The 25,846-nt window shown below is 44.6% G+C and overlaps 1 protein-coding gene across 7 annotated transcripts in view; it reads right to left on the reverse strand.

The window, feature by feature from the left end:
• CSPP1 (centrosome and spindle pole associated protein 1) overlaps window positions 1–25,846 on the reverse strand; it is a 1,229,219-nt gene that overhangs the window by 478,281 nt on the left and 725,092 nt on the right. For all 7 annotated transcript variants that reach the window (XM_078687197.1, XM_078687198.1, XM_078687199.1 and 4 more), the window contains one exon: window positions 16,607–16,754. In XM_078687197.1, coding sequence (XP_078543323.1) covers window positions 16,607–16,754 — 148 coding nt within the window. The remainder of the gene's footprint in view (window positions 1–16,606; window positions 16,755–25,846) is intronic.

Below are 25,846 nucleotides of genomic sequence, written 5' to 3' on the forward strand. Positions count from 1 at the left end.
GGGCCTCATCTTCCATAGTTGACGGAGTAGGTATACGTGTCAATGTGCCGGGATCTGGCATGGACAGTGAGTGGTGCTAGAGTTGGAATCAAGAGTAGGGCCAGAGGTGGCCCTATTATGGACTCAGAGAGTGTAGTTAGCACCGAGGATGAACTTTACAGCAGTAACCCAGGTGGAGAACCCCTCAGCTCTTTGGGGTCCACAGGTGCACCAGAGGGAGTCGATAAGAAAGCGAGGAGCCAGATCATGGCAGCGCAGAACTCTACAATCTGCTTAGTTATGTTGATATGTTATGTTAGTTGCATTTGTAGAGCGCACGGTTACCCTGGGGTGTCCTGGCTTAGGTGGGGCAGACGGACCCAGAAACACGTGTTGCTGAAATAAGTTGCCGGATTGGCTCTGAAGTCAAATGATTTTAGAAGCGAGATCGAGACTTATGATGTCACCCCTGCGTCTTCTCAGGAAGTATAAGTGGTAGGAAGAGCTGAATCCCTCTTTTGTGTTTTTTCTTTGATATAACCAAAGATCTGGATCGAAAGGAAGACCAATCCCTGGAATGACTTCGGTGACTTCTGGATCTTGAACCAGACGAGGGCTAAACTTTCAACCTAAACCAGCCTTGTCGCCTAATCTTCTGGAGCTTGGCAATGTTTGCCTTGCTGTCTAGTATGACCTTCGGGTTCATTGACACGCAGTCAATGCAGGCCTTAAAGTCGTGGTTTGATCCCAGGCATCAAAGGCAAATTTGATGAAGATCTCTTACAGACATAGGTTTGCAACAGTCCTTATAGGGCGTGAAAATTTTGTTTGGGAGGTGACATGTCCCTTGTACACTGTTAAACAATTTTTGATTGAGGTAAGGATCTCGAAGAGAGGTAGCTGTGGATCCGTGTCTGGTGGCACGGAAAGAAAGGCACTGAAGTCAGCGAGTGGGAGTGGCACCTATATAGGCTCCGCAAATCATTTCCAGAGCAGAACAGCGTCAGTGCAGAGCAGAACAGCACCATCTACTGGCACACAGAGGTACTGCTGAAATGTTCCAGATCCAGCCCGACACCTATGGAATATTCAAAAGTTGAGGAATCTGTGGGTAGAAGTCTCTATCAGAAGCTTCCATTATTACTGCATAAAAAATATAATTGGAATTCAGTATAAAACAAGGCTATCCTCTTAATCTCTCACTGTTTGCAATGTACATAAAATCCTTAGCACTGTAAAATTACACAACCATTCCAGTCCTTATGTCAAATCAAAAAAATTGGGAAAGTACCCTGGCTGTGTATGCTGGTGATCTACTGGTACACACTAAATCCCCAACTACAGTACTTGATTGGATATAGAGTATAATATTGCAGGATATTCAATGAGCTTTAATAAATCCAAAATATCACCAGTAACTGCCCAATAGGAGGCATGCAACACCAAAGACCTTTCCAAACAGAATTTTAAATCAACTTTGCTGGTATTGGTAAAGAACTTAAAATGGAGGGAAATTTTAAGATTACATTAATAGGATGAATGGACTATATTAAAATATCCCTGCTTCTGGCACAAGCGGAACGTATGTTTTTACACAAACATGCTTGGAGTTTGAACCCACGCCCACTTAATAATATTCTCCCTTGTCTCATCTCTGTATAACTACCTGTTTCTTATCCGATTCACAGGCATCCGGGCCACCCATTGTCGATTTCCATTTTTTCAGTTAATTAATTTTCCTTTTCTATATTATTCATTGATTTTGTACTGATTTGTATTATAATTTGCTGTATGTTTGTAAATGCTCTATTACAATTGTATTGCTAGCATTGGATCATACTTTTCGTTTTTGGTATTTTTGTATAATGCCACCAATTTACAAATGTTCATGTATTACACCCTATTTTATTTCTAAAATGCTTATTAAAAGTAATTTGAACTTAAAAATATCCCTGCTTCTCAAACATTTCTTATGAACTACAATTTACCAGTACCAAAATCATTGCTATAAATGAGTCTGCTGGTGTAGTTCCCACTCGTGGCACGATGTTGTGAGCCTGCTGAGTGAATCCGCAATCGTGTTTTGTATTCCTGGAACATGCTCCGCTCGGATGCAGATTTTGTGAGTTATAGCCCATTCCCATAGCTTCTGCACCATTCTTGATAGTAGATGAGATTGTGTGCCGCCCTGTTTGCTTATGTAATGCATAGTTGTAGTATTGTCTGTACGGACAAGCACCGATGAAATGCTTGAAGGGCTAAATGGACTGCTTTCAATTCCAGGACATTTATGTGTGATTGACTTTGAGTCAGATGCCACTTGCCGCTCACCTGCAGTTCTTGGAGGTAAGCTCTCCAGCATTCCAGGGATGCATCTGTGGTGATTACAAAGGGTGTTGGCGTGTGCTTGAGAGATTGCCCTACCGACAGATGATTTTTGTCTAACCACCACACCTTGACCATTTTGTCAAATGAGCCTTTGGACTGTGCCCACTGTTTGTGCAGCTCCTCTTGGATAGGTCGCATTTTGAGGTGACAAAATAGGATAAGAGATATGCATGAAGACATCATTTCCAAGAGTGACTTATATAGTCGGAAACTTTTTTCTTTTTATGGATGCCGCCAGCCTGAGAAGCCGTCGCTATCGCTCCTCTGCAGGATATGCTTTTAAGCACTCCGTGTCTAGCTTTGCTCCTAGAAATACAATCTTTTGCGATGGGATCTGCTAGGACTTTTCCAGATTGAGAGTGAAACATAGTCGACGGAAAAGATCTGTGCAGGTTTATGTCGATGCTTCGCTGCTGACTCGGAAGATGCCTTCATCAGCCAGTTGTCCAAATACAGGAAGACCTGATGCTGGCTTTGCCAGAGGAATGCTGCAACTGGCGCGAGGCATTTTGTGAAAATCTAGGGTGCTGACTTAAGGGCAACCAGGAGCACCTTGAACTGAAAATGGCGTCCAGCAACCAAAAACCTCAGATATTTCCTATGCTTTGGATGAATAGGGATGTGGAAATACGCATCTTTGATGTCCAATGAGGTCATGTAATCTGATTGGTTTATGAGACTCAGAACCTCCTGCAGAGAAATCACCGGAAAGGATTGCTTCTTCAGGTAAAGATGGAGGCTTCGGTGGTCGAGAATTGGTCACCACTGCCTTAGCTTCTTTCTGTTTAATAAGAAACAGGAGTAGAAACCTGTGCCCCTCTGACAGCTTGGGACCTTTTCTATCGCCCCTTTGGAGAGAATTATCTTGACCTCTTGTTGAAGAGTTGCGAGGCGTATATGGTGAAAAGGCTGTGGCGGGGTTGTAGGTGTTCTTTGGATAAATTCCAGCGTGTGTCCAAATTGTATTAGACGTAGGACCCACTTGTCTGTTGTAATGGTTTGCTATAGGAGAAGGCGGTTGGAAGTTTTCCCAGTGCTGTTGAAGGGTTTTGATGGGAAAAAACGAGGAGAATGTGGTGAGGGATTTGGAGCCAGAGCCTGTGAGATATCATTGTCTACAGCCTCCATCCTTGCCTGGTCGTGCTGCCTTTCGTCTGCTAGGTCTGATATAGGATGTTTGAGGAGGCTGTGTTTGCTGGAAGTGGGAATGGTAAGGCTGGTGACTTGACGAGTACTAAGGGTATCGATATTGCTGATTGTCTCCCCTATATGATTGTAGTCCCTTCCCACGGGAACCACGATAAGGAGGTTTCCGAAATTGGAGTTACCCCAAAGACTTGGTGGTATCTTTTATTGACTTGAGGGCTACTTCCACTTGACTCCCAAAAAGATCCTCTCCGTCATATGGGAGGTCTAAGATTTTATTATGAACCTCAGGGCGGATTGAGGTGGCTTTAAGCCAGCCCTGCCGTCTGAGAACCACCGCTCCTGCAGCTGTCTGAAACCAGTGATGGCAAAATCCCTGGCGGAATCTATTATTTCATTGGATGACCTCTCTCCTTCAGGTAACATCTTCTTCGCCTCTTCTTTAGCATCCTCTAGGAGTAGATCCATGTAGGGAGCAATGTCAGACCACGCGACAGAAGCGCCCTAAAATTGCCAGAGAATTTGCTGCCTTCACTGTCAATGCTGACATTGATGAAATTTTCCTAATTGAATCTAGACGCCAGCCGTCTTTATAAGGAAGAGCAGAAAGGAGTGCTACCGGGATTTTTGAGCAGTGTTGAGCTGCCTGCATAACCATTGAGTCTGTAGCTTTATATTTTTTGTCGAGACGTGGAAGCACAGCCGGTATGGATGCTGGAGTCTTAATAATCCGTATCCCCTTTTCCCATATGCAATCGATAATCGGTATGGCTCTAACGGATTTGGGATATGGTTATTTAAAATCGTAAAGGAAACCGTTGGATTGTTTCGAAGGAAGAGGTAAGGCAAATCTTTTTGCTGCCCACTCTAAAAGATCATGAAATCCTCCTATATCCTCTGGTGGAGAGTCTAGAAGAGGAGGTGTAGGTGAAGCAGGCAAAGAGATAGAATAATTATCCCACTCTGCACCCATGTTGCAAAGTTCTCGTTCTTCATCCGAAGAAACTGTTTCCTGAAGAGGCACAGACTGCGTAGTGTTTGGAAGAGGCAGTCTGTTAGGAGTGGATCTTTGCACCAGTGACCACACTATAGGTGGAGAGACAGCAACCAGAGCAGCAGGTGAGAAACGGTGGTGGTAATCTTCCTGCATTGACTGAAGATCCAAAATTAAAGCAGAGGCACTGTCACCATCTCTTGATAATAGTACTGTCAGCCTGCTAGGCTGTGCATAGTAAACTTGGCCATATCCATCTTGTTCCTGGTCCTCATCGTCTTCTGGCTGATACTGGACATGCAGTTCTGATGGACTATATGCAAGTCCATAGGGGCCATCCTCTTCTGAATTTTCTTCTTCCAGAAGATAAGTGGGTAAAAGAGGTGTAATTCTACTTGGTGATTTACGTTCTGGGGTAATTTCTGTATCCCTCGGTGAGGCGATAGACCTTGTAAATGGTGATTTATCCGTTGGTCCTGATGTAGGAGCCTTCGTCGATGAGATAGTCGCCATCAGCGGCTGGGAGAAGGCTCAGCAATAGGACGTCCTCCTGTGGCATTTTCTTCCTCATCAATAACAAATTTGTCGGCACTGGTACCATCAACAGTGACCTCGTTGAATACCTTGGTGTCTTCGTCGACAACATCTTTGTTCCCTGCCGGCGGTTTTAACTTAAGTCACAGAGAGGAGATTCTCGTCAACGATGCCAGAGAGATAGTTGACGATATCGGGGACTGGACAAACGACGACAGATGTTGTCGACGCTGACAAGACTGTAGAGCATGATGTTGATGTCCCTAAGGAACATACCCCTTGATGTTGTGGGCAAATCCCTCTTCAGTGGCAGAGAACATGTAGATGGTTCCAAAGAAGGCTTTTTAAAAGTCTATTTGAGGTCTGGAGGTAGAGTTTTTGGCCAGAAACAGATTTATAAGGCTGATCTTTCTTTCTTTTTTGCGCTGTTCTGGTTTTTAATCAGAAAGAGGCTTACAGCTATTAAAGTCGTCTTACTGTTTGCTCTCTATTCTATTTTTAATCATCACTTTTGTTTATACACTCACGCTTTGCACTGCACTTGGTCCCATTTAGTGATCTCACGCATGGTCTACAAGTAACATGTGGGTTTGTCCCCAGTCCTACTTGGTGGGTCTGAAAGCAGTCTAAATGATCTAGAGACATCTCAGCCCAACCTTTGGATGACCAGATGAGAAAATTAGATCGCTAACAAGATTTTGATGGGAATCCATCTCTGGATCTTGGGTCTCACCTACTTTTGCTGGTGGTCAGATGCGTTGGGTTATAAATTCTGTATAAAACTTATTGGTTATTTATGTTGTACATTGGTGACTTCTTAGCCTCATAAGTTGAGAGTATATGATTCACTCTTTGTTTCCTTTTTTCAGACCCCCTGGTTTCTTTGAATTTGCAGTAACCTTTTGGCGGCAGGACTCCCATCGCACTTATTAGGGTTAACTCCTTCCTCGTGCTATCCTGTGCATTAATTGCTCCCTCCCTCCTCCCGCTGGCCGCCGTTTCTTTACTTGCTAAAGATGAGCATTATTAATTGCTCCTTCTCTCCTCCGGCCATCCACTACCTTGTTCCACTGACCCGCCCCCACTCAAACATCTTCCCCTGTTGGGCAGGGATATGTAGCAGCCCCCATCTTTGTGTGTGGTTCAACCACTGCAATATACACTCTATTGTATCTCTGGCTGGGGGTGATGTCTCACAGCCCCCAACCTTAAGCAATGTCAGAAGTTTTTTTTGTTACGAGGAGATTAGGTGAACTGCCCAGAATCACAGGATGGTGCAGAGACGCAGGGACTCAAACCTGGATCCCAAGATCTAAGGACAGCAACTCTGGCCCCTTCGTCACATCCTCTCCCTTGTTGGTACGTCTTGTCAAGCTCTCTCCCACACCTTGTTCACTATGACTAGAGATCTGCTCCTCTGCATAAGCAGGAAGGCTTTGTTCTCTGCCGGCGGTTTTAACTTTAGTCACAGAGAGGAGATTCTCGTCAACGATGCCAGAGAGATCGTTGACGATATTGGGGCGTGGACAAACGACGACAGAGATGTTGTCGACGCTGACAAGACTGTAGAGCATGATGTCGATGTCCCTGAGGAACATACCCTTGATGTCGTGGGCAAATCCCTCTTCAGTGGTAGAGAACTTGTAGATGGTTCCAAAGAAGGCTTTTTAAAAGTCTATTTGAGGTCTGGAGGTAGAGTTTTTGGCCAGAAACAGATTTATAAGGCTGATCTTTCTTGAGAGACCCTTTACTGTGCCCTGAGGAGACATCTTGGGAGGATTTTTTGGCACATTTTGAGTGGGGCTCCTTGATAAGAGTGCAAAGAATACCTTTCTCTTTTGAGGGAAATCTTTGATGGTGTAGACCGCTCACTCTTTGAGTAACACAGGATCAGAACTGGTCTTTATTTTTTGGAGTCAAGTAAGAAGCCTTCCCTCACGGTCTCTGAGAGTGTTATTCGAGAAGGTACGGCATATCTTGCAGTCAGACGACTTATGAGAAGGGTATAAGAAATAAATGTAATCTTTATCCGGGTCTTCCACATACAGTCTCTTTTTTAGACAAGTGGCACACTCTCCGAAGAGAGCCTTCCCAGCCTTTTCTGACATGGTTCACTCAGATTTGTGGCATTACAGCAGATATAAATATAACAAATGAAGTCACTTTCCTGTGATTTGAAGTCCAGAAAATATTCTTGAAGATTGGAGAAAACTGAGCAGGGCTCAGAGGAGACTCCCTAGTACGACGTGCGGTAGAAAATCTGAGGTTCTAAACTTCTCTCAGGGGTGTTCTAGAGGGTGATTGATGCTGATTGGCTAAAGGAAAACTTTGGTCTCTTTTTTAATAACGACTATGATAGGTTAATAAACTCCGAGGCCTAGGCCTGTTCTAGTCTATTCCTATCAGTCTTCCTATTTCACTACTACTACTATTTAATGTACCGGGGACTCCCATCATGACGGGGAATGATGCAAGCATGTGAACCTATGAAATCTCCAATACTGGAGTAAGGACCGATTTTACGTTGGTGTTCATAAATCTGATCTTGGTATGCAGCATTAAGTCCTTGGAGCTCTAGATCTAATTAGCTGAATGAAGGTAACCCTTGCTTTGCTGATTCTTGCCTTGACGCAAGTGTCTGAGCTACCATGCTTGTCTATGACACTGTCCAGGTAGGTGAATGTTTCAACCTCTTTTAGTGCATCCCCTGTCAGAATGACGGCAGTTGTGCTGGCCGAATTAGCCTTCAGGACCTTGGCTTTTCTCATGTGCATGTTGAGGCCAAGTTGTGCTGATAAGGCTGCCACCTTGTAGCCCTTCTCTTGCATTTGCAGATGGGTATGGGAGACAAGGGCCAGTCGTCTGCAAAGTCCAGGCTGTCGAGCTGCGACCAAGGAGTCCACTGTAACCCACTTCTCCTTGCTATGCATGTTTGCATGATCAAACATAGGGTAGAGCATGCCTACTGATGTTTCTATGTCTGCCTTCGGTGTTTCTTCAGGAATATTTTCGGGTCCTGCTGCCTTCCATTTTTCAGATATTTGACAGGTTACAGTATTTCTACCTGGGCTGGTCTGCTGCAGTCGATTCGTAAGTTCTTGTCTGCTGCCTATATGTCTGATTCAGGCAAAAGGAAACTTTAATCTGTGGAAGACATGATTCTGACATGTATTGATGCTCGCATGGTTCAATGACTTAATGTGCATGCCAGAAATTAACATGGGCATCATCAGCACATGTTTATAGATTTATTTGATACAGCCCAAGGAACTGTACTAGAAGAATATTTTTCACTGTTACATCCATTCTCTCATTGTCTAACTTTTTTTACCCACCTTCTTAGGTTTCGCTTGTGGAATCGATTGTTAATATATATCTTAAAAGGGGCTTACAACCCATCCCCTTGCTTACCATTGGTTCCTGTGCTTGTCACTTACTTTTCCTCCATTTCTATTCACTTTAGCATGCTATTTCCTGTTCTTCCTTGTGTGTTTGCTCTTATCAGTTTCTCAAGGCCAAATTACTATTTTCATCCGCTTTTGCGTGCATATCTGACAGCTCTCAACGCGACACGCTCTCATATGAACTGCATTGCCTGGTCAGTTTCATTCCGGCTCTTCATCTTCGTCATGCACAAACAGCTTGACTTTAATATGCCGCCTTTCAGGACCCTGTCTTGTTTAAATGCGTAACACATCATGCGTGAGATAGGCTCTCACCACCTTGTTGTTTTGTTTAACTTCTAATTCAACATCTAATTCATACATTTGCCTGTATTTACATAGATTGTGATGGCATTTCAGAGCTGATTGACCAATATTCTCTTGACTCTACTTCGTACTTAGAGCTTCTTGCAGGTTAGGGGTCATTAAATACACTCTTTGGAGTAATATATATAAATTCTCTCAAATGGACACTTCAAGATGACCGAATTCCAATTTTTTAATGTTACTTGCATTTATCACAGGCGTCCTCTCACTCTTTCAATGAATTAATACTGCTTAAAATACTGCTCTCCTGTTTTTTACTTTATGCAATCTAGATACATTGCAGGGCTGACTTTATGTAATGGTGCAGCTAACTATTATACAATTAATGGGTGGAATCTTCCCTGTTGCTGAATGTTTTTCCGGCAACTTGTGTGCCACCCCCAGTGTCAATGACAGTAACCTTTCGGCGGCAGGGCTCCCATCGCACTTATTAGGGTTAACTCCTTCCTCGTGCTATCCTGGGCATTAATTGCTCCCTCCTCCCGCTGGCCGCCGTTTCTTTACTTGCTAAAGATGAGCATTATTAATTGCTCCTTCTCTCCTCCGGCCATCCGCTACCTTGTTCAACTGACCCGCCCCCACACTCAAACATCTTCCCCTGTTGGGCAGGGATATGTAGCAGCCCCCATCTTTGTGTGTGGTTCAACCACTGCAATATACACTCTATTGTATCTCTGGCTGGGGGTGATGTCTCACAGCCCCCAACCTTAAGCAATGTCAGAAAATAATTAGCTAGTTGTTTTTGTTACGAGGAGATTAGGTGAACTGCCCAGAATCACAGTATGGTGCAGAGACGCAGGAACTCAAACCTGGATCCCAAGATCTAAGGACGGCAACTCTGGCCACCTCGTCACATCCTCTCCCTTGTTGGTACGTCTTGTCAAGCTCTCTCCCACACCTTGTTCACTATGACTAGAGATCTGCTCCTCTACATAAGCAGGAAGGCTTCCCACCTTTCCCATCCTTGTGAAACACCTCAAAATATTTACAATCAATATAAAAGATAAAAACACTTTTTATAATAAATATTGAAGTCATAATTCAAAGGAGAGCAAAATGCCTTCCCACTTAAATAATAACCCCCTCCACTCCAGTCTATAACATAGGCACCCACCACTTTCGCTAGCAACTCTGCTTCATGAATTTTAATGCTGTCAGCAGAGCTGTTAGTTAATTTATGTCGCTTTGAAAACAGCATTGCTTCATTTACTCGTGCTGATTTTTAGGTCTCGCATGCAGGCAGCATACATATGTTGTCACTTACCAACGACAATTGTTCCTTAAAAAAATGTTTTGAAAGTGTGAATTGTGGGCTGGTCACTTCAGTTCACCCCGTCTTCCCAGCAAGCACGGGGAGCTGCATCTGGGCGGTGGACTTGGCAGTGAAAGGACTCCTAGCAGCAGCTTCAGAAAGTGTGTGTTGGAGACTGCACAGTCTGGCTTCAAGAGGGTAGAGAAAGTTGTTTGTGAATTGCCAAACTTTCTCTTTTGCAAATCACTTGTCCTCGTCATATTGGATCACTTGGCTCTATGTAGCGGTTGTACGTCCCAGACCACAATTACAACTTCTAAAGACTCCTGTGCTAAAATGGTTTTCTGGGATGAGACATGTAGATTGTGCCTGCACTGCCAGTGTTCATGGAGCTCATCTTTACCCAATCTATTACCATATGTTTAAAATGTCAAAGTAGCATGCCATCTCCATTGTGCTCATGTTTTCTATATTAATATGCAGAATTGTATTTGGCCTGTCATAAAATACTATAGTTTGAACCGCCTATTGATTTTAAAGTATTGCTTTATCCACTTTTAAAAATGCAATTTCCCTTTTTGCTGTCTTGGGACACTGACATTTGTACTGATTCTCCTCTACGGGGGAGGCATTAGGACAGCTTCACATCTCTCCTAGTAGCTGCAGTGCACATCGCCCTGCATGTCCTGCCATTTCCTCCTGCCCTCATTTCTTTTATACGAAACTAGTATATGTGTGCAGAAGATCCATGTGCCAATGAAAGGCACACACTGCCAGGTTCACAAAGTATGAATGGAGACCTCTTGCTTAATCAATCAATCAATCAATCAGTGGCACTTATATAGCGCGCTACCTACCCGTAGGGTCTCACGGCGCTGGGGGGGGGGGGTGCCGCTACTGCTCGAACAGCCAGGTCTTCAGCTTCTTCCTGAAGGCGAGGTGGTCTTGGGTCAGGCGCAGGTCGGTCGGGAGGGAGTTCCAGGTCTTGGCGGCCAGGTAGGAGAAGGACCTTCCTCCCGTAGTCGCTCTTCGGATGCGGGGGACGGCGGCGAGGGCGTGGTTGGCTGATCGGAGGTGGCGGTTGGGCGCGTAGAAGTTGATTCGGCTGTTGAGGTAGCTCGGACCCTGGTCGTGTAAGGCTTTGTGTGCGTGGGTGAGGAGGCGGAAGGTGATTCTTTTGTTGACGGGGAGCCAGTGGAGGTCTCTCAGATGTCCGGTGATGTGGCTGGTTCGTGGGATGTCGAGGATGAGTCTGGCTGAGGCGTTCTGGATCCGCTGGAGTCTCTTCTGGAGCTTGGCGGTGGTCCCGGCGTAGAGGGTGTTGCCGTAGTCCAGTCGGCTGGTGACGAGGGCCTGGGTGACGGTCTTCCTGGTCTCGGTGGGGATCCACCAGAAGATCTTCCGTAGCATGCGTAGGATGCTGAAGCACGACGAGGAGACGGCGTTGACTTGTCTGGTCATGGAGAGGGAGGAGTCCAGGATGAAGCCCAGGTTGCGTGCGTGGTCTGTCGGTTTGGGTGCGGTGCCCAGGGCGGGAGGCCACCAGGAGTCGTCCCAGGCGGAGGGTGAAGAGCCCAGGATGAGGACCTCCGTCTTGTCAGAGTTCAGTTTCAGGCGGCTGGTCGTCATCCACTCGGCTACCTCTTTCATCCCTTCGTGCAGGTTGGCTCTGGCGGAGGCGGGGTCGTTGGTCAGGGAGAGGATCAGCTGGGTGTCGTCGGCGTAGGAGATTATGCTGAGGTTGTGTTTGCGTACGATGGCTGCGAGGGGGCTCATGTAGACGTTGAAGAGGGTGGGGCTCAGAGATGACCCTTGGGGGACGCCGCAGATGACTTCGGAGGCTTCTGACTTGTACGGTGGTAGGCGGACTCTCTGTGTTCTTCCGTCGAGGAAGGAGATGATCCATTCCAGCGCCTTGTCCTGGATTCCGACGTTGCTGAGGCGCTGTACTAGGGTGCGGTGGCAGACAGTGTCGAATGCCGCGGAGAGGTCTAGGAGGATGAGGGCCGCTGTTTCTCCATTGTCCATCAGGGCTCGGATGTCATCGGTGGCGGCGATGAGGGCGGTCTCGGTGCTGTGATTGGCTCGGAAGCCTGACTGTGAGGGGTCGAGGGATCCGTTCGTCTCGAGGAAGGCGGCCATCTGCTTGTTGACGGTCTTCTCGATGACTTTGGCTGGAAACGGGAGGAGCGAGATGGGGCGGTAGTTCTTGAGTTCAGTGGGGTCCGCTGTTGGTTTCTTGAGGAGAGCGCTGAGTTCGGCGTGTTTCCAGCTCTCAGGGAAGGTGGCGGTGTCGAAGGAGGTGTTGATGATGTCCCGCAGGTGGGGTGCGATGACAGCGTCGGCCTTGTTGAAGACGTGGTGAGGGCAGGGGTCGGTCGGTGATCCGGAGTGGATGGAGTTCATTGTGCGTATGGTGTCTTCGGTGCTGATCGGGGTCCAGGCGTGGAGGGTGGTGGTGGGGGGTGGTTGTTCGGTCATGGTGTGCGTTGGTTGGTTGTTGAAGCTGTTGTGTATGTCCGAGATCTTGTTGTGGAAGTATGAAGCGAGGGAGTTGCAGAGGTCTTGCGATGGGGTGATGTCGTTGTTTCCTGCGCTGGGGTTGGAGAGCTCTTTCACGATGTTGAAGAGCTCCTTGCAGTTGTGTGCGTTGTTGTCCAACCGGTCCTTGAATGCTGTTTTCTTGGCGGCGCGGATCAGCTGGTGGTGCTTCCGGGTGGCAAGCTTGAGGGAGGTCCTGTTGTCCGGTGTAGGTTCCCTTCTCCAGACTTTCTCGAGGGCTCGGCAGTTCTTCTTGGAGCTCTTGAGTTCGTCGGTGAACCACGGGGCTTTCTTGCTGCCGGGTCTGCTGGGCGGGGTCCTCAGCGGGGCGAGCTCGTCCGCGCAGTTGCTGATCCACTTCGTGAGGTTGTCGGCGGCCTGGCTGGGGTTCGCTGAGCTGGCAGGAGGGTGCTGGCTCAGGGAGGTGGCGAGCTGGTCTGCTGTGATCTTGTTCCAGCTTCTGCGGGCGGCCTGTTGCTGGTGGCGGTGGGTCGTCGTTCTCGTGAAGGTGAAGTGGACGCAGCTGTGGTCCGTCCATTGAAGCTCTGTGGCGTGGCTGAAGTCGATGTCTGGGCTGGAGGAGAAGACTGCGTCCAGTGTGTGTCCGGCGAGGTGGGTGGGGGTGGACACCAGTTGCTTGAGTCCAAGATTGGCGAGGTTGTCGAGCAGAGTGCTGGTGTTGCGGTCGTTGTTGTTCTCCAGATCCAGACCCTTACGCCACTTAACATAAGGGACTGACACTTGCTCTCTTCTCTGTCCCAAGTCTCTTCTTCATGGTCCTAGTCTTTGTCCACTTTCACACATTCAGGCTAAAAAAACAAACTCCCTCCCTCCTGCAGACACGAAAGGGCACCCGAACAAGACATTGCTTGGAAATATACAAATATTCTAGTCTCTGCAACCCCCTTTCTTGTTGCATGTTTGACCTGTACACGGTTGTGCTGCTCTTTTATAAATGATACCGTGCAGGGAACATAGCTATCAGTGTATCATTGACTTTATCAATGTGTTTTAACATGGTGCACAGCTGCGCAGGATTGCTGACAATAACCACAGAAAAGCTCTGATGCGCTGACCCAGCTATTCAGATACGGGGCACAGCTGCAGTGCAGCTGTACCACATGGCTAAATAAAACATTAAAGTCAATAGCTGTGATCAGAACATCCTAAACGTTTATTTGATTCATCCAAAACTCCACATCCTTAACCTTTGATTCATCCAAGACTCCACATCTCTGTGCTTTTTTTTCACTACCCAGATTTCATACATTTCTTTTCTCTTTGATTTTTTACCTGCTTGATGACCCTTTCTTTCTTTTTTCTTTTAAAAAAAAAAATCTTTTTATTGAAGTAACAGGCGCCATAAAACTCACATATTAGGCAGCATCGTAAATTCATTAGCACATAAAAGACAAAGTCAATCATACAATCATCGTTAACAGTGTGGCCTCCATACAGAGACCAACGTCCAAGATAATTTCCCATCGGTCAGCATCTGAAGCTTGTAGGGTATAGAAATGCAAACAGGTCATCCTGGAATCATCATCCCCAGTTCGAACCCTACATACAACCCAAGTCCGTGACATGCCCGCAGTAATCAGCATCGTACGTTCAGTGGGCATAGAGGAGGCCGAGTAAATCATATGAACAGCTTATACAGTTCAATCAGCAAATAAAGACCGCCATGTAAACACAATATTAGCCAGAGTCTGACACAGACTGTGTATCTATGGATTCTCCCCTATACCGTCTCCATGCCGCCCATATTTTCTCCCATTTCTTGGGACAGCCTCTGCTTTTATATATTACTCTTTCGGCCGCTGGCACCAGTCTAGATCGCGTCCCCAGTCCTCCACTGTTGGCAAGACATCACTTCCCCACAGTCTTGCTATGTTTCTTTTGGCGACCATACTCGCCAGTGCCAGCCAAACCTTATCCCACTTCGGCCACGTGATGTCACTCGTCACACCCAAAATATGTCACCTGGCTTCTAGTGGGACCTCTGCACCCACCACTTCCGACATTATGTCTGACAGCCTGGCCCAAAACTCCCGGACCCTGGCGCAGTCCCACAAAATGTGAAAGAAGGTGCCCACCTCCCCACACCCTCTCAAGCAAAACTGCAAGTCCCCATAACCTATCTGGTATTGTGTTGTGCGTGGGGTGTAGGAACAGTGTAATATGCGTAGCTGAACCAGCCTGAACGGGGCCCAAATCGCCACCTCCCGAGGACTCTGTAGTGCCTCCCTCCAGTCATCCTCCTCCAAGAGCCCTACATGAGATTCCCATTTCTCCCTCAGGGGCCCTAAGGGGTCAGACAAGTTATTGATTAGCTTTTTATATGTGAGGGAAATGGCTTTATCAATCATGGGGTCCATTAGCAACCTATCTTCCAGCAGGGCATACTCTGTTCTTTCTTTTTTCTTAAATCCTTACTTATCTTCTTGTTTCCTTCCTTATTCCCTCTATCTCTTGTGCTTTCCTTTATTGATTTTCTTTTCTTTGCCTCTCTTTCCTGCACTGTGCTGCTCAGATGCCACATGTGGTATAACAGACAGTGCCTCGCCAGGAGACGGGTGAGGTGAGCAGTGCACAGGAAGCTGTCTCCGACTTATTAGAAGCCTGCACAAATTAGTCTCATTTTGTAAATTTGCACAACACTTACATACCTTTCACCTTCTCTCACACACCACTCACCCTGCACACTCACCCACCATTTACTCTGAACAGTCAACCTGACATTGCGCTGGCAGTCAGATACTGCTCATCCACCACTCACACAGTGCTGACTCTGCACTCACACACCTCTGAAATACCTCTCACCCTAAACCCACACCTCTCACCCTGAACTCAAACCGCTCATCCAGCACTTATGCGATTGACATACCGCTCACCCTATACTCAAACATCGCAAACCTTGTACATAGTAACATCGCTCACCCTGTACACTCACACAATTCTCATTCTGCACTAAACACACAGTCACCATGCATTGTGGCACTTTCACCCTGCACTTTGACACTTATCAACCTCCATTCATGCACCACTCACCCTGTGCAGAGAGAACTCACACCATTCTCCCTGCACTCATACATTGCTCCCACACCTCCTAACTTTCGTTTAATCCCATAGGCGAAACCCATACACTTAACAATGCTTGTTTGGTTTCCAGTTGCCACAATCCGTGAAAGACAGTTTACCTCACAAGATTATAGAGTGCTTTACAAATCTTTAAACACTCATTCCTTTCTTCATTCTACACCTATTGAATCTGCCTGTCGCTACAGGCTTTAGCAATTACGAGTCGAAAGAAAGCCAAAAAGCTGGTCTACTTTGAATTGCAGAACACCTGCAGACTGCAAGGAGCATTTCTCCCCAAGAGAGGGAGTGGTGCACAGGAGGGGAGTGGTGCACAGGAGAGGTGTGTTTTGCTTTGCCCGTACCTGGTTGAAAGAGTATGGCTTTGGGTTGGCCTAGGACTAGGTGAAGAAAAGAAGTAGATCCACCAAGTTCACTTCCACCAACTGGCAAATCCGCGGAAGAAGCATCGAGAGAGACAAAGGAACTGGGCCATAACGCGTAAAAACTGAGGAGTGGAATGTGCGTGAATTCCGCCAATCACTGCTGGGTACTGCAACACACCACTCTTCAAAATGCAAGATGTATCCCAATTGTTTTTAAATATCTCTCACCCCCAAAACAGACTAGTTTTACTTTTGCCTCACTGTAACCATTATCTTGCATTACCTCAATTGGTTTCAGAATTGCATTCTAATTATTTCATAACTGTAACGTTATTTTGGTGTCGAAGTTCATTTATCCATTTCCCAAAGCTACCAAGAGTAATTCTGCTCACATATCTGTTTTAGGTCTAGGCGCTAGATTGCTCTGACCCTTTGGGAACTCAGTCACAGCTCGTATGCAAATTAATATTGAGGGTAAGATAGCACAGGAATTAGAGATTACTTGAAAGAAAACAACGTGGTTAAGAAAACAACATACTTATTAGATTTCCATGTCCATCTTTGAGAGGAGCACCGCCTCCACCTTTTCCCCAAGGATTGTAATTTTTCATTTCTGCCTCTAGTTTGGCATCATAGTTTTCGGCTTCCGTCTTCTCCTTTCTGCGTCTTTCATTCCTTTCTTTTATCTGGAAAAATAACATTTGTTTCAGTTTTAAAGGTATTGATGTGGGCAAAAAGAAAAAGATCAAAACATCTTCACGACTCAGCCTCTAGGCGTTTTCTGGATTATTCTCACCACAGTACAGAGTTAAAACGAGGTGCGAGGGTGGCAAAATGAAACCAGCCCAGCAGCCGCTGACCAATGAACACAAAAGATGTGAGTGTTACGAAGACGTCAATCACTGGTAACCAATGTGTGGGCTTGAAGCCCTTTTCAGGTTTGTTTAAATACAATAGATCTCAAAAAGACGGTGCACGCACGCTGCCTCGGGCGATATCTAAACAGCCGAGTAACCAACGCTGGAGATCCATCCCGAAGGAGACAAATCGAAGGCAAACAACACAAAGGCTTCCACCAATTGGGAACACGGTGTCCCAACATTTGCATTCTACGGTATCAAAAATAGGATTCCCTGGACCCATTAAAAAATAAAAAGTACATAGGACAGACAGGAATGTTTATTTCTCTAATTCCAGTCCTTAAATGTAGATATGTAAAGCAAAGACTGTCGCCCAAAGTGCTAACAGAATGCTCTCTTACACATGGAAATTGGTAAGGGAGTAATCACCACTGAGGAAGTCTGCCTACATAAACATAATATTTTTTACAAACTCCCTCCTCCTCAATGAAGACTGACAACGAGAAATACAAATGTGACAGTAAAAATACTCTGCCTTACTTTGATAATCACAAATAGACACCATTTTAAAAGAAGTAAGGGGTCTAAGACACCTCCTTTACACTTGTGTGACTATACGGCAGCAAAGTGTAATGTGGGAAGAATGTTGATACATTTTCTCTTTTGTACAAAGAGTGCTCAACCCGAGGGTATCACTGGTGAAGTTCAACAACTTCAATAATACATAGAACAAAAGAAAACAATCAGTTTGTAAGTGGTTACCGATAGAAGGTAAGAACAGTCACAGAAGAAGGTGCCCACAGGGCGGGGGATAAAGTACGAAAAAGTGGGGCAGGGGATCAGTGGACAGCGAGTAAGAAGGAGAGGTGTGAGAAAGTCAGCTTATTTAATAGGAATGTGTCATTAGAAGAGATGCCAGTGGAGGATGCAATCCAACAAAGTTTGGGCAACAAAGCCCCGGGCCCTGATGGATTGCCCATCGATCTTATTAAAAACGAACCAGATTTTTGGGCAACTCTTTTATTGAATGTTTTTAATAATTTAACTTATGCTACAATTCCGATTATGTGGTCCATGACTATCATTGTACCCATTTTTAAAAAGGGTGATCGTTCTAACCCCAGTTGTTACAGACCTATCTCTCTCATCGATACCATGGGCCGAGGGAGATAAGATTTTAAGGCCGTGTCAACTGGGGTTTAGAAGTAAAGTAGGCACAGTGGAACAGTGCCTAATCCTAAATTTGATTATTGCCAAGTACTGTTGCAAAAAAATCCTATATATCTCGTCTTTATGGACCTTATTTCTGCGTTTGACCTAGTCAACAGGTTACGATTATAGTCCATTCTTTTAAAACAAGGCCTGGAAGAAGCCCTAGTCCACTTTTTAGCGCATTTGCACAGAGATCTGCATGCCAGGGTGAGGATCAGCCAGGACGGGGATGTATCAAGTGACATCAAAATGTATAGAGGAGTTAGACAGGGGTGCGTTCTAGCACCCCTTCTTTTTATTCTATATATTAATGACCTACACGACTCACTAATAAAACTCACCCACGATGTCCCCAGAATAAACGGTTATACACTCTCCGCCTTACTGTATGCGGATGACGCGGTTTTAATGGCACGCACCCCAAATGCCCCACATTTGGGAGCCCGATTTCCTCCTCTGTATATGTGTGCCAAAAAGAACTGAAACTCCACTACATTGAAGATTATATTAGGGCGCGTCCATCACTGATTTGGTTTGCTATTTGGAAGAACAGTGCAGCAACCCTCACCATAGACATAATAATTGATTGCCTTAGATGTGAGAGGGGTGAGGACATACCATGGCTCGCTGCTGTAAAAAAGAGCCTTAAGAGCGTGAACCACCTGCAAATCTTTTCAAACCCAATCCAATTGAAGTTAATTAGTAAAAAGGGGATACAAGAGCACTGTATAAAAAGGATAGTGACGAAAGACATCAGAGAGAGATCTAGAAAACCTCAGTTGCAAGGTACATGCTCATAGAGGATTGTTCTCACTTGCTTCCCAGATACCTTTTAAAACCTATAGGACACTGGGAAAGAGGGCTGCTATTTCGCTTACGGGCAGGCACTATGAAATATTTATTATGTTTCCCTCTGGGCTACACTACTGATCTTAATGCACTGCCCTGCCCATGTAACCAAACAATGCTGCATTTTTTATTGTTTTGTAGTTTTTATTCAAAATTTACAAAAGGCTTTTTGATACCTTTTTTGTAAAAACGTGCCACTTTCGACCTCAGGGCAGCCTACACGGAAGTGTTTAAACTAGAGGAAGATTAATTAAATTTTCCGTGTTGGTTAATTCCTGAAGTCAGCTGTACGGTCATGCAGAACTATGTGAACTCAATGAAGGTTGTCAGAACTGCATATCATTGTAATGTTGTAAAACGCACCCTATCGATTTTGAATATATGATACATCCCGTAAATTGTTGTCCATTTTAGTCATTGTTATAAATGAACTGTACCTCTTTGCCTTAATACGTCTTTATGTATGGATTGTCTTTCTTCTTTTTATTGTGTTTTTATGGATATTCTATATTCGAATATAGATATTTTGAATTGAATTGAAAAGATGCTAGTGGGTCAAGAAGGAAGAGTGTCAAATGGAAGGTAAGAATACACAGAGAGATTAGGGAAACAAAGGGTTCAGTAAGATTAAAAAAAAGAGAAAGATTATCACTTCAATTGATAATCTAATGAGCGAGCGAAGGGAACAACATGAGATGAACACAAACGTTTTCAGCTTTTTTTCTGAAAGATAAGTATGGACTCGGACAGTCTTACTTCAACTGATAAGGAGTTACAGAATGTGGTCGCTGAACCAGAGAATGTTTTTATGGCTGCTCTGATGTGCGGAAACTCTTGGTTCCTAGGGTGACATTTTCTTAACTCCTTAAGATACTTGGTGTCCTCAGGTCTTTTTATGCTAGAGAGTAGATATCTGGGTTTTTTCAAGTGTAATGCAAGGCAAATTATCTTTTATTGTGGCCTCAAGTAGAAGCCAGTAAAGATCTTTGTTGTTGACGGGATGATCTGGTCTATTTTTTGTGTCATTGATCATTCTGGTGGCAGAGTGTATTATTGCTTTGTGGGAGGAAGGCATACTGTAATGCAAGGCAAGTTATCTTTTATTGTGGCCTCAAGTAGAAGCCAGTAAAAATCTTTGTTGTTGAAGGGGATGATCTGGTCTATTTTTGTGTCAATGATCATTCTGGTGGCAGAGTGTATTATTGCTTTAACAGTGGTTATGTGGGAGGAAGGCATACTGAGCAATACATAAAATACTGTGTTGCTTAGACGTTGGTAGCAATTTGTTCTGCAATATATGTCAAAGAAAGATTAGAGTCAATGTTTTTTTAAATGATAATTCCTAACTATAACATGGCTGAAACCTATGGTTTTTTCAGTGAATTTCAAAGGTTTTTTAAATGCTATTTCCTAACTATAACGTGGCTGAAACCTATGGTTTTTTCAGTGAATTTCAATGGTTTTGTAAATTATCATTTTTAAATGTATTCATTGTTATATTTTTTTATACTAATTTACTACATCGTTTTAAAGTATTTATTTTTAGATATTTTATTTTTTTAATTACATTACATATTTGTAATATAAATTGAAAAATAATGTTTTTAACATTTTGAAATTGTAATTTTTTTTATTTAACATTTTTTTTAATTTATATATATTTTATATAGCAGGCAATGATATCCTATGGAAGGAAATTCAAGTTACTGGTAAGTACAGTTAAATTTACTTTTCAGGAATAGTAGTGAGCTGAAAGATGCAGCACTGAGGTCTCCCCTGATAACAGGTGAGTAAATCGGAATTCGTGGTTCGGATGATTTTGAAGGAATTTTTTAAAGTTCCAAAACTCCACACTTAGAAAAATTTCCAAGTGAAATCAGTCAATGTTAGCCTAAGGAAGGAAATTCAAGTTACTGTAGCAATGATTAGAATTACTTTTCAGGATCAATAGTGGGCTGAAAGATGCAGCACTGAGGTCTCTCCTGATAACAGGTGAGTAAATCGGAATTCGTAGTTCGGCTGATTTTAGAGGAATTTTTTAAAGTTCCAAAACTCCACACTTAGAAAAATTTCCAAGTGAAACCAGTCAATGTTAGCCTATGGAAGGAAATTCAAGTTACTGTAAGTATGGTTAGAATTACTTTTCAGGATCAGTAGTGCGCTCAAAGATGCAGCACTGACGTCTCTTGTGATAACAGGTGAGTAAATCGGAATTCGTAGTTTGGCTGATTTTACAGGAATATTTTGCTCAATATTGAAGGCCTGAGGTAACGTGTGCAAACACGCCCTGTGGCGTGTTTTAGGTTGAGGAATTAATTCCTCTTCAATCCTGAGATCCCCTGTGAGCCAACTAGCCCCCCAGGAACCTCCTGCATGCGCCAGGGGGCTGGGTTGCAGAGAGGTGTAATGAGCCACACCCCTTCTTACTCCTCTCTGCAACACAGCCCCCTGGCGCGTATGCAGAGGGGGAACTAATTCCCCTTGCATACTGGGGGTCCCTTGGGGCCAATTAGCCCACTAGGAACCTCTAGTAAGCACCAGGGGGCTGCGTTGCAGAGAGGTGTAATGAGGCCACGCCCCTTTTTACACCTCTCTGCAACTCAGCCCCCTGGCGTGTTTGCAGAGGGGGAACTAATTCCCCTTGCATACTGGGGGTCTCTGGGGGCGTAAAAGGTGTGAAGGTTTATATAAGTAACAGACGTACAGAATCATCCATTTCTACTTTTCGGACAAAAGAATAAATGATTAGGCCTGCAAATGGAATTTAAATATTAAACTGTCATAGAAACCCATACATTCCTAACAACTCCTGCTCACAGTTTCTTTGAGGAAATGGGGTGTATTATATGGTGTGGTTGTGTGACCTCACCGTGCAATACACTTACTAACTTCTGTAGGTTCAGTAGGTTTCGTCTGTAAAACCTTCAGCTTAACACTGGGTAGCTGTGGCACTAAGCAGCAAGACTTAAACCGAGGAATAAGTGTTGAGCATTTAATGAGCACCAATACAATTGAGGAAGAAATCGATGCGACACTCAAGAAATCCAACACCAAATTGTAAAATTAGATTGTATTTTTATATGAATTAGACACTAGAATGAAAAAAGATCTACTGGAGGGTTCTGGATATATGGATATTACAAGAAATAATAAATAAACACAATTTCACTCAACCGCGAACAAGCCTTGGCAAAGTCAACAAATTAGACACTTAGAAACTATTTCAAAGAAAACTTTGGTAATTGTCAATGGATTCGGTTAGAAGTACTTGGGGCCACCAACTCTGGCAGGGAGCTAGTCATGGGGACCAGCAGGGACCTCAAGAATAGTGACCTTTTAGAAGAAGCAGTCCTTCAGCAGTTCCAGGCACTTTACCTGCATTGCAATGGATTACAATGGAGTAATCCTGATGCAAGGGATGAATGATGATGCAGCTGCTATAGGCATAATGTGGATGCAACGTGGTCAACTAGGGGCTTCCTGTAGGCCTCAGGTCATGAAGATGGTGAGGGGTCCTGGTTGCAGGGTCGACCTCCCACAAAGTCCTCTCCGGTCTGCCCGAAGTCCAGTCGCCACTGGACTAACAGTCACCCGTTGTCGTGGTCACAGGCCAATCTTTCCTGGGTCAATAACACGCCTTCTGATGGTCCCAGCCACTCTCCAACAGCACTCCTGGTTTCAGCAAACTCAGGTGCAACTCTGTGCCTTGGGTCTTTGTCCTTGGTGCTGCACAACGGTAGGGTTAGTGGTTTAAAGACTTTGGGCTACCAGTTAGCCCTAGTAGGCTTCTTCAGCTGTTGTGCCCCTGTGCTGTGAACAGGTCAGGTAAGTTGGCCCTTGGAGTTCTCTTGGCTTGAGAAGGCTCTGGAGACAGCTTCCCCTTGAGCAGGACAAGGCAGGCACAGTCTGTCTTTCTCTTCGCTGGCCACCAGGTGCAGTCTTTGACAGTGCAGCCTCTCTTCGCTGGTCCTTAAGGGTAGTCCTTCTTCAGGTCTTCTACCAAGTCGGTCAAGATCTGAGGTCTGGGTGCCAGGTGTGCCCCCTCTATGCTTGGAAAGTGCCCTCAGAAAAGGATGTGGTTGGCAGTCAATGGAACACCAGTTTCCCTCCCACCCGGTGACCACTTCCTGTGTAGTGTGGCATCTGGCTAACCCAAGATGCACCATTCTGCCCACTCCCAAGATTGCGAGACCCTCTTTCTCTGTTCAGACTTTCTGAGGCCCCCCTGGGGTGGGGCTACCTCAGGCCTACATGCCCCTGGCAAAACTGGTCTGGAAACTGGTTTCTACTCTGTGCCTCCGGTGCCAGCCTGTCTACCTCAACAACGGGCCACCCCTACCCCCCCTGGTGCTAAACATCAGCCCTTCAAAGGAAGCTTCTTCTTTGAAACCTGCCTTTATGGGCTTACACCCAGGTGACTTCCTGCAAGAGGGAGGTGACACCTCCCTAGCCTGCAATCCTTCATTGTTCTCCTTTCTGAGAGTCGTTAGCACATCTCTCCAAGAAGGTAGAAAGCTGTTTCTTGGGGCAGGCTTCATGTGTGCCCGGGAAGGCGCTGGAGTTTTAAGGGCTAAAAAGTGGCAGTTTTCGTAAAGCTGCACACTGCAGCAAATTATGTTAATTTTGACTTGAGATACAAGTCAGGTTTAATGTAACAAGTACTTTGATACCTTGGAGTGCCCACTTGGGTCACACCGCCCAGGAGTCAGCACAGCAGAGGGTAAGCATGTAACCCTGTGCTCACCAATTGGGCGAACAAGTTTTTCGACAGTAAAAATGGTAGTTTTGCGTGTTTTACTGGCAGGACATGTAAAATACACGTCTTGCCTGTGTCATATGTTGAACACAGCTGTTAGGACTCGGTAGGCTTGCCAGAGAGGTGGCTTACACACACATGTAGAGGGGAAAGACCACTTTACAATTGCTTCCAATGGCACAGTCGGGCTATCAGTGCAGGACTGCTCTAACAGTGTTCAGAGGCGGACTGGGGGACTCAGTTTACTTGGGGGTCCTCCAGGGTGGCACAATCATTGCCGCAAGCCCTACCTCATTAACCTACATGCCTTGGGTATTTATTAGAGACTTACAGGTAAGTTAACCATTTCCAATTGGGTACAGCCAATTCAACATATACTTTTAGGGTCAGGGGCCTAGCACTGAGGTCTGGTTAGCAAGGCTCATTGCACCCACAGAGTCGAAAACCAGCAGCATCAGTCGAAAAACTTGGGGGTGACCATACAAAAAAGGCATTTTCTTACAGCTTTCATCACCAGAAAAACATTAAAGCCTAAAGTATCCATCTTTGGCATGTTGTAATTGTGTATATGGAGTCTACATTGAACTCTAAAGCAACTACTATTGTAGTTTATTTTTCACAAGTTTCCTTCAGCAACTTAACTACAAATATGAGTAGCATAAGCTTGCTGCACAGCATTCGTCTAAATATGGGACCTTATGTTGTTGATCACAACCCTAAAAGATCATCTATTCCTATGCATGGTGACAGATGGTCTTCCTCCAAGACATCTGTAAAAGTGCTCTCTTTATAGCTCTCCTAAATTAGATACCTGTTGGACCAAGATGTGTAGCTCATTGCTTTCCAGATAAAATGTTCAGGAGTTCCTTTTACACAAATGGTAGCTTCAAGTTGTAATACCCATTGATAGATCATCTACTGCTTCAATGTTGAGCTGTTATGACATACCTTTAACAAACACACGGTTGCACTGGATTTCTTTGTGCAAGCAATTCTGAAAATAACCTCAAACATACACAGAACTAAGGTGGAAAAACAAATTATGATCCTCCTTTATTGAGGGGCTCATGAGCTGGACAACAGAAAACGCCCCACCAAAATAAGCCATGGCACTACCTTGATGATACAAACTTTCATCTGTCACTATAAACTGTAACTGAGTGTTTATTCAATAAATCTTTATTTCACCCCGGAATTCTTTTATCAGATAATCTACATTTAAATTAATACATATGCCACATCATTTCCTCAGTGTTGCTGGTGTTGGGAAACTTGATCCTGTCTTCTGTGTCAGACTAGATTGATGAAGAGTAGAAATGTCCAATTTGGTTATCATTTTATTAGGGCACAAACACAATCAAACCCCCAAATCCCAAAGTCTAAAAATAGTCTAAGGCAATATATTGCAAATAGGTAAATACAATCAAGAACTGGAGAGTAAGATGAAAGGTTTACTACTATCAGGGACAATGAGAAAGTAAAAAATGTTTCCAAAAATTATAGTATAATACAGTGATGACTATCTCCACAATGTTGACTCATACTGTGGATTGTGATGAGCAGATGGACTAAAGCAAGGAAGATAATGGACCCGTAGCTCAGATTTAACATGACATATAAGGACAAACTTAATTACTATACATTATTGGAATAAGAGCTTTTTTGGAAGACTTATCTACAATAAGATGTTGATTTTGTCAAGGTGACGTTTACTAGGAACATGCTTCACAAAGATCTACACTCATTGTGTCCTCTTGTTCCCCACAAGTGCACTGTATATCATATACATATGTCATACTTCTGTAATGCAAGTGGTAGTAAACGGGAGCCCAAATCACATTAACAACAGGACATCCAAAGACATGTGTTCAATGTGATGAAGCAGTGCATGCTACACCTCCGAGGATGCAAGTGATTTGAATCTGCATACTTTGTTCATACAACGCTTATGCTTTGCTGATCAAGTTCAAGATCTGTGCTGTTTTGGTGAAATGAACTGGTCAATAATAAAGAATTTGATAAACACTGCCAAGAAAACAATGCCTAGAAGATTGTCCTAAGCAATGTAGTTAATGCAACCATTTTTATCCAAAAGGAGAAA

The sequence above is a fragment of the Lissotriton helveticus genome, chromosome 4_1, assembly GCF_964261635.1.
Source record: "Lissotriton helveticus chromosome 4_1, aLisHel1.1, whole genome shotgun sequence".
In the NCBI taxonomy this organism is placed as follows: Eukaryota; Metazoa; Chordata; class Amphibia; order Caudata; family Salamandridae; genus Lissotriton; species Lissotriton helveticus.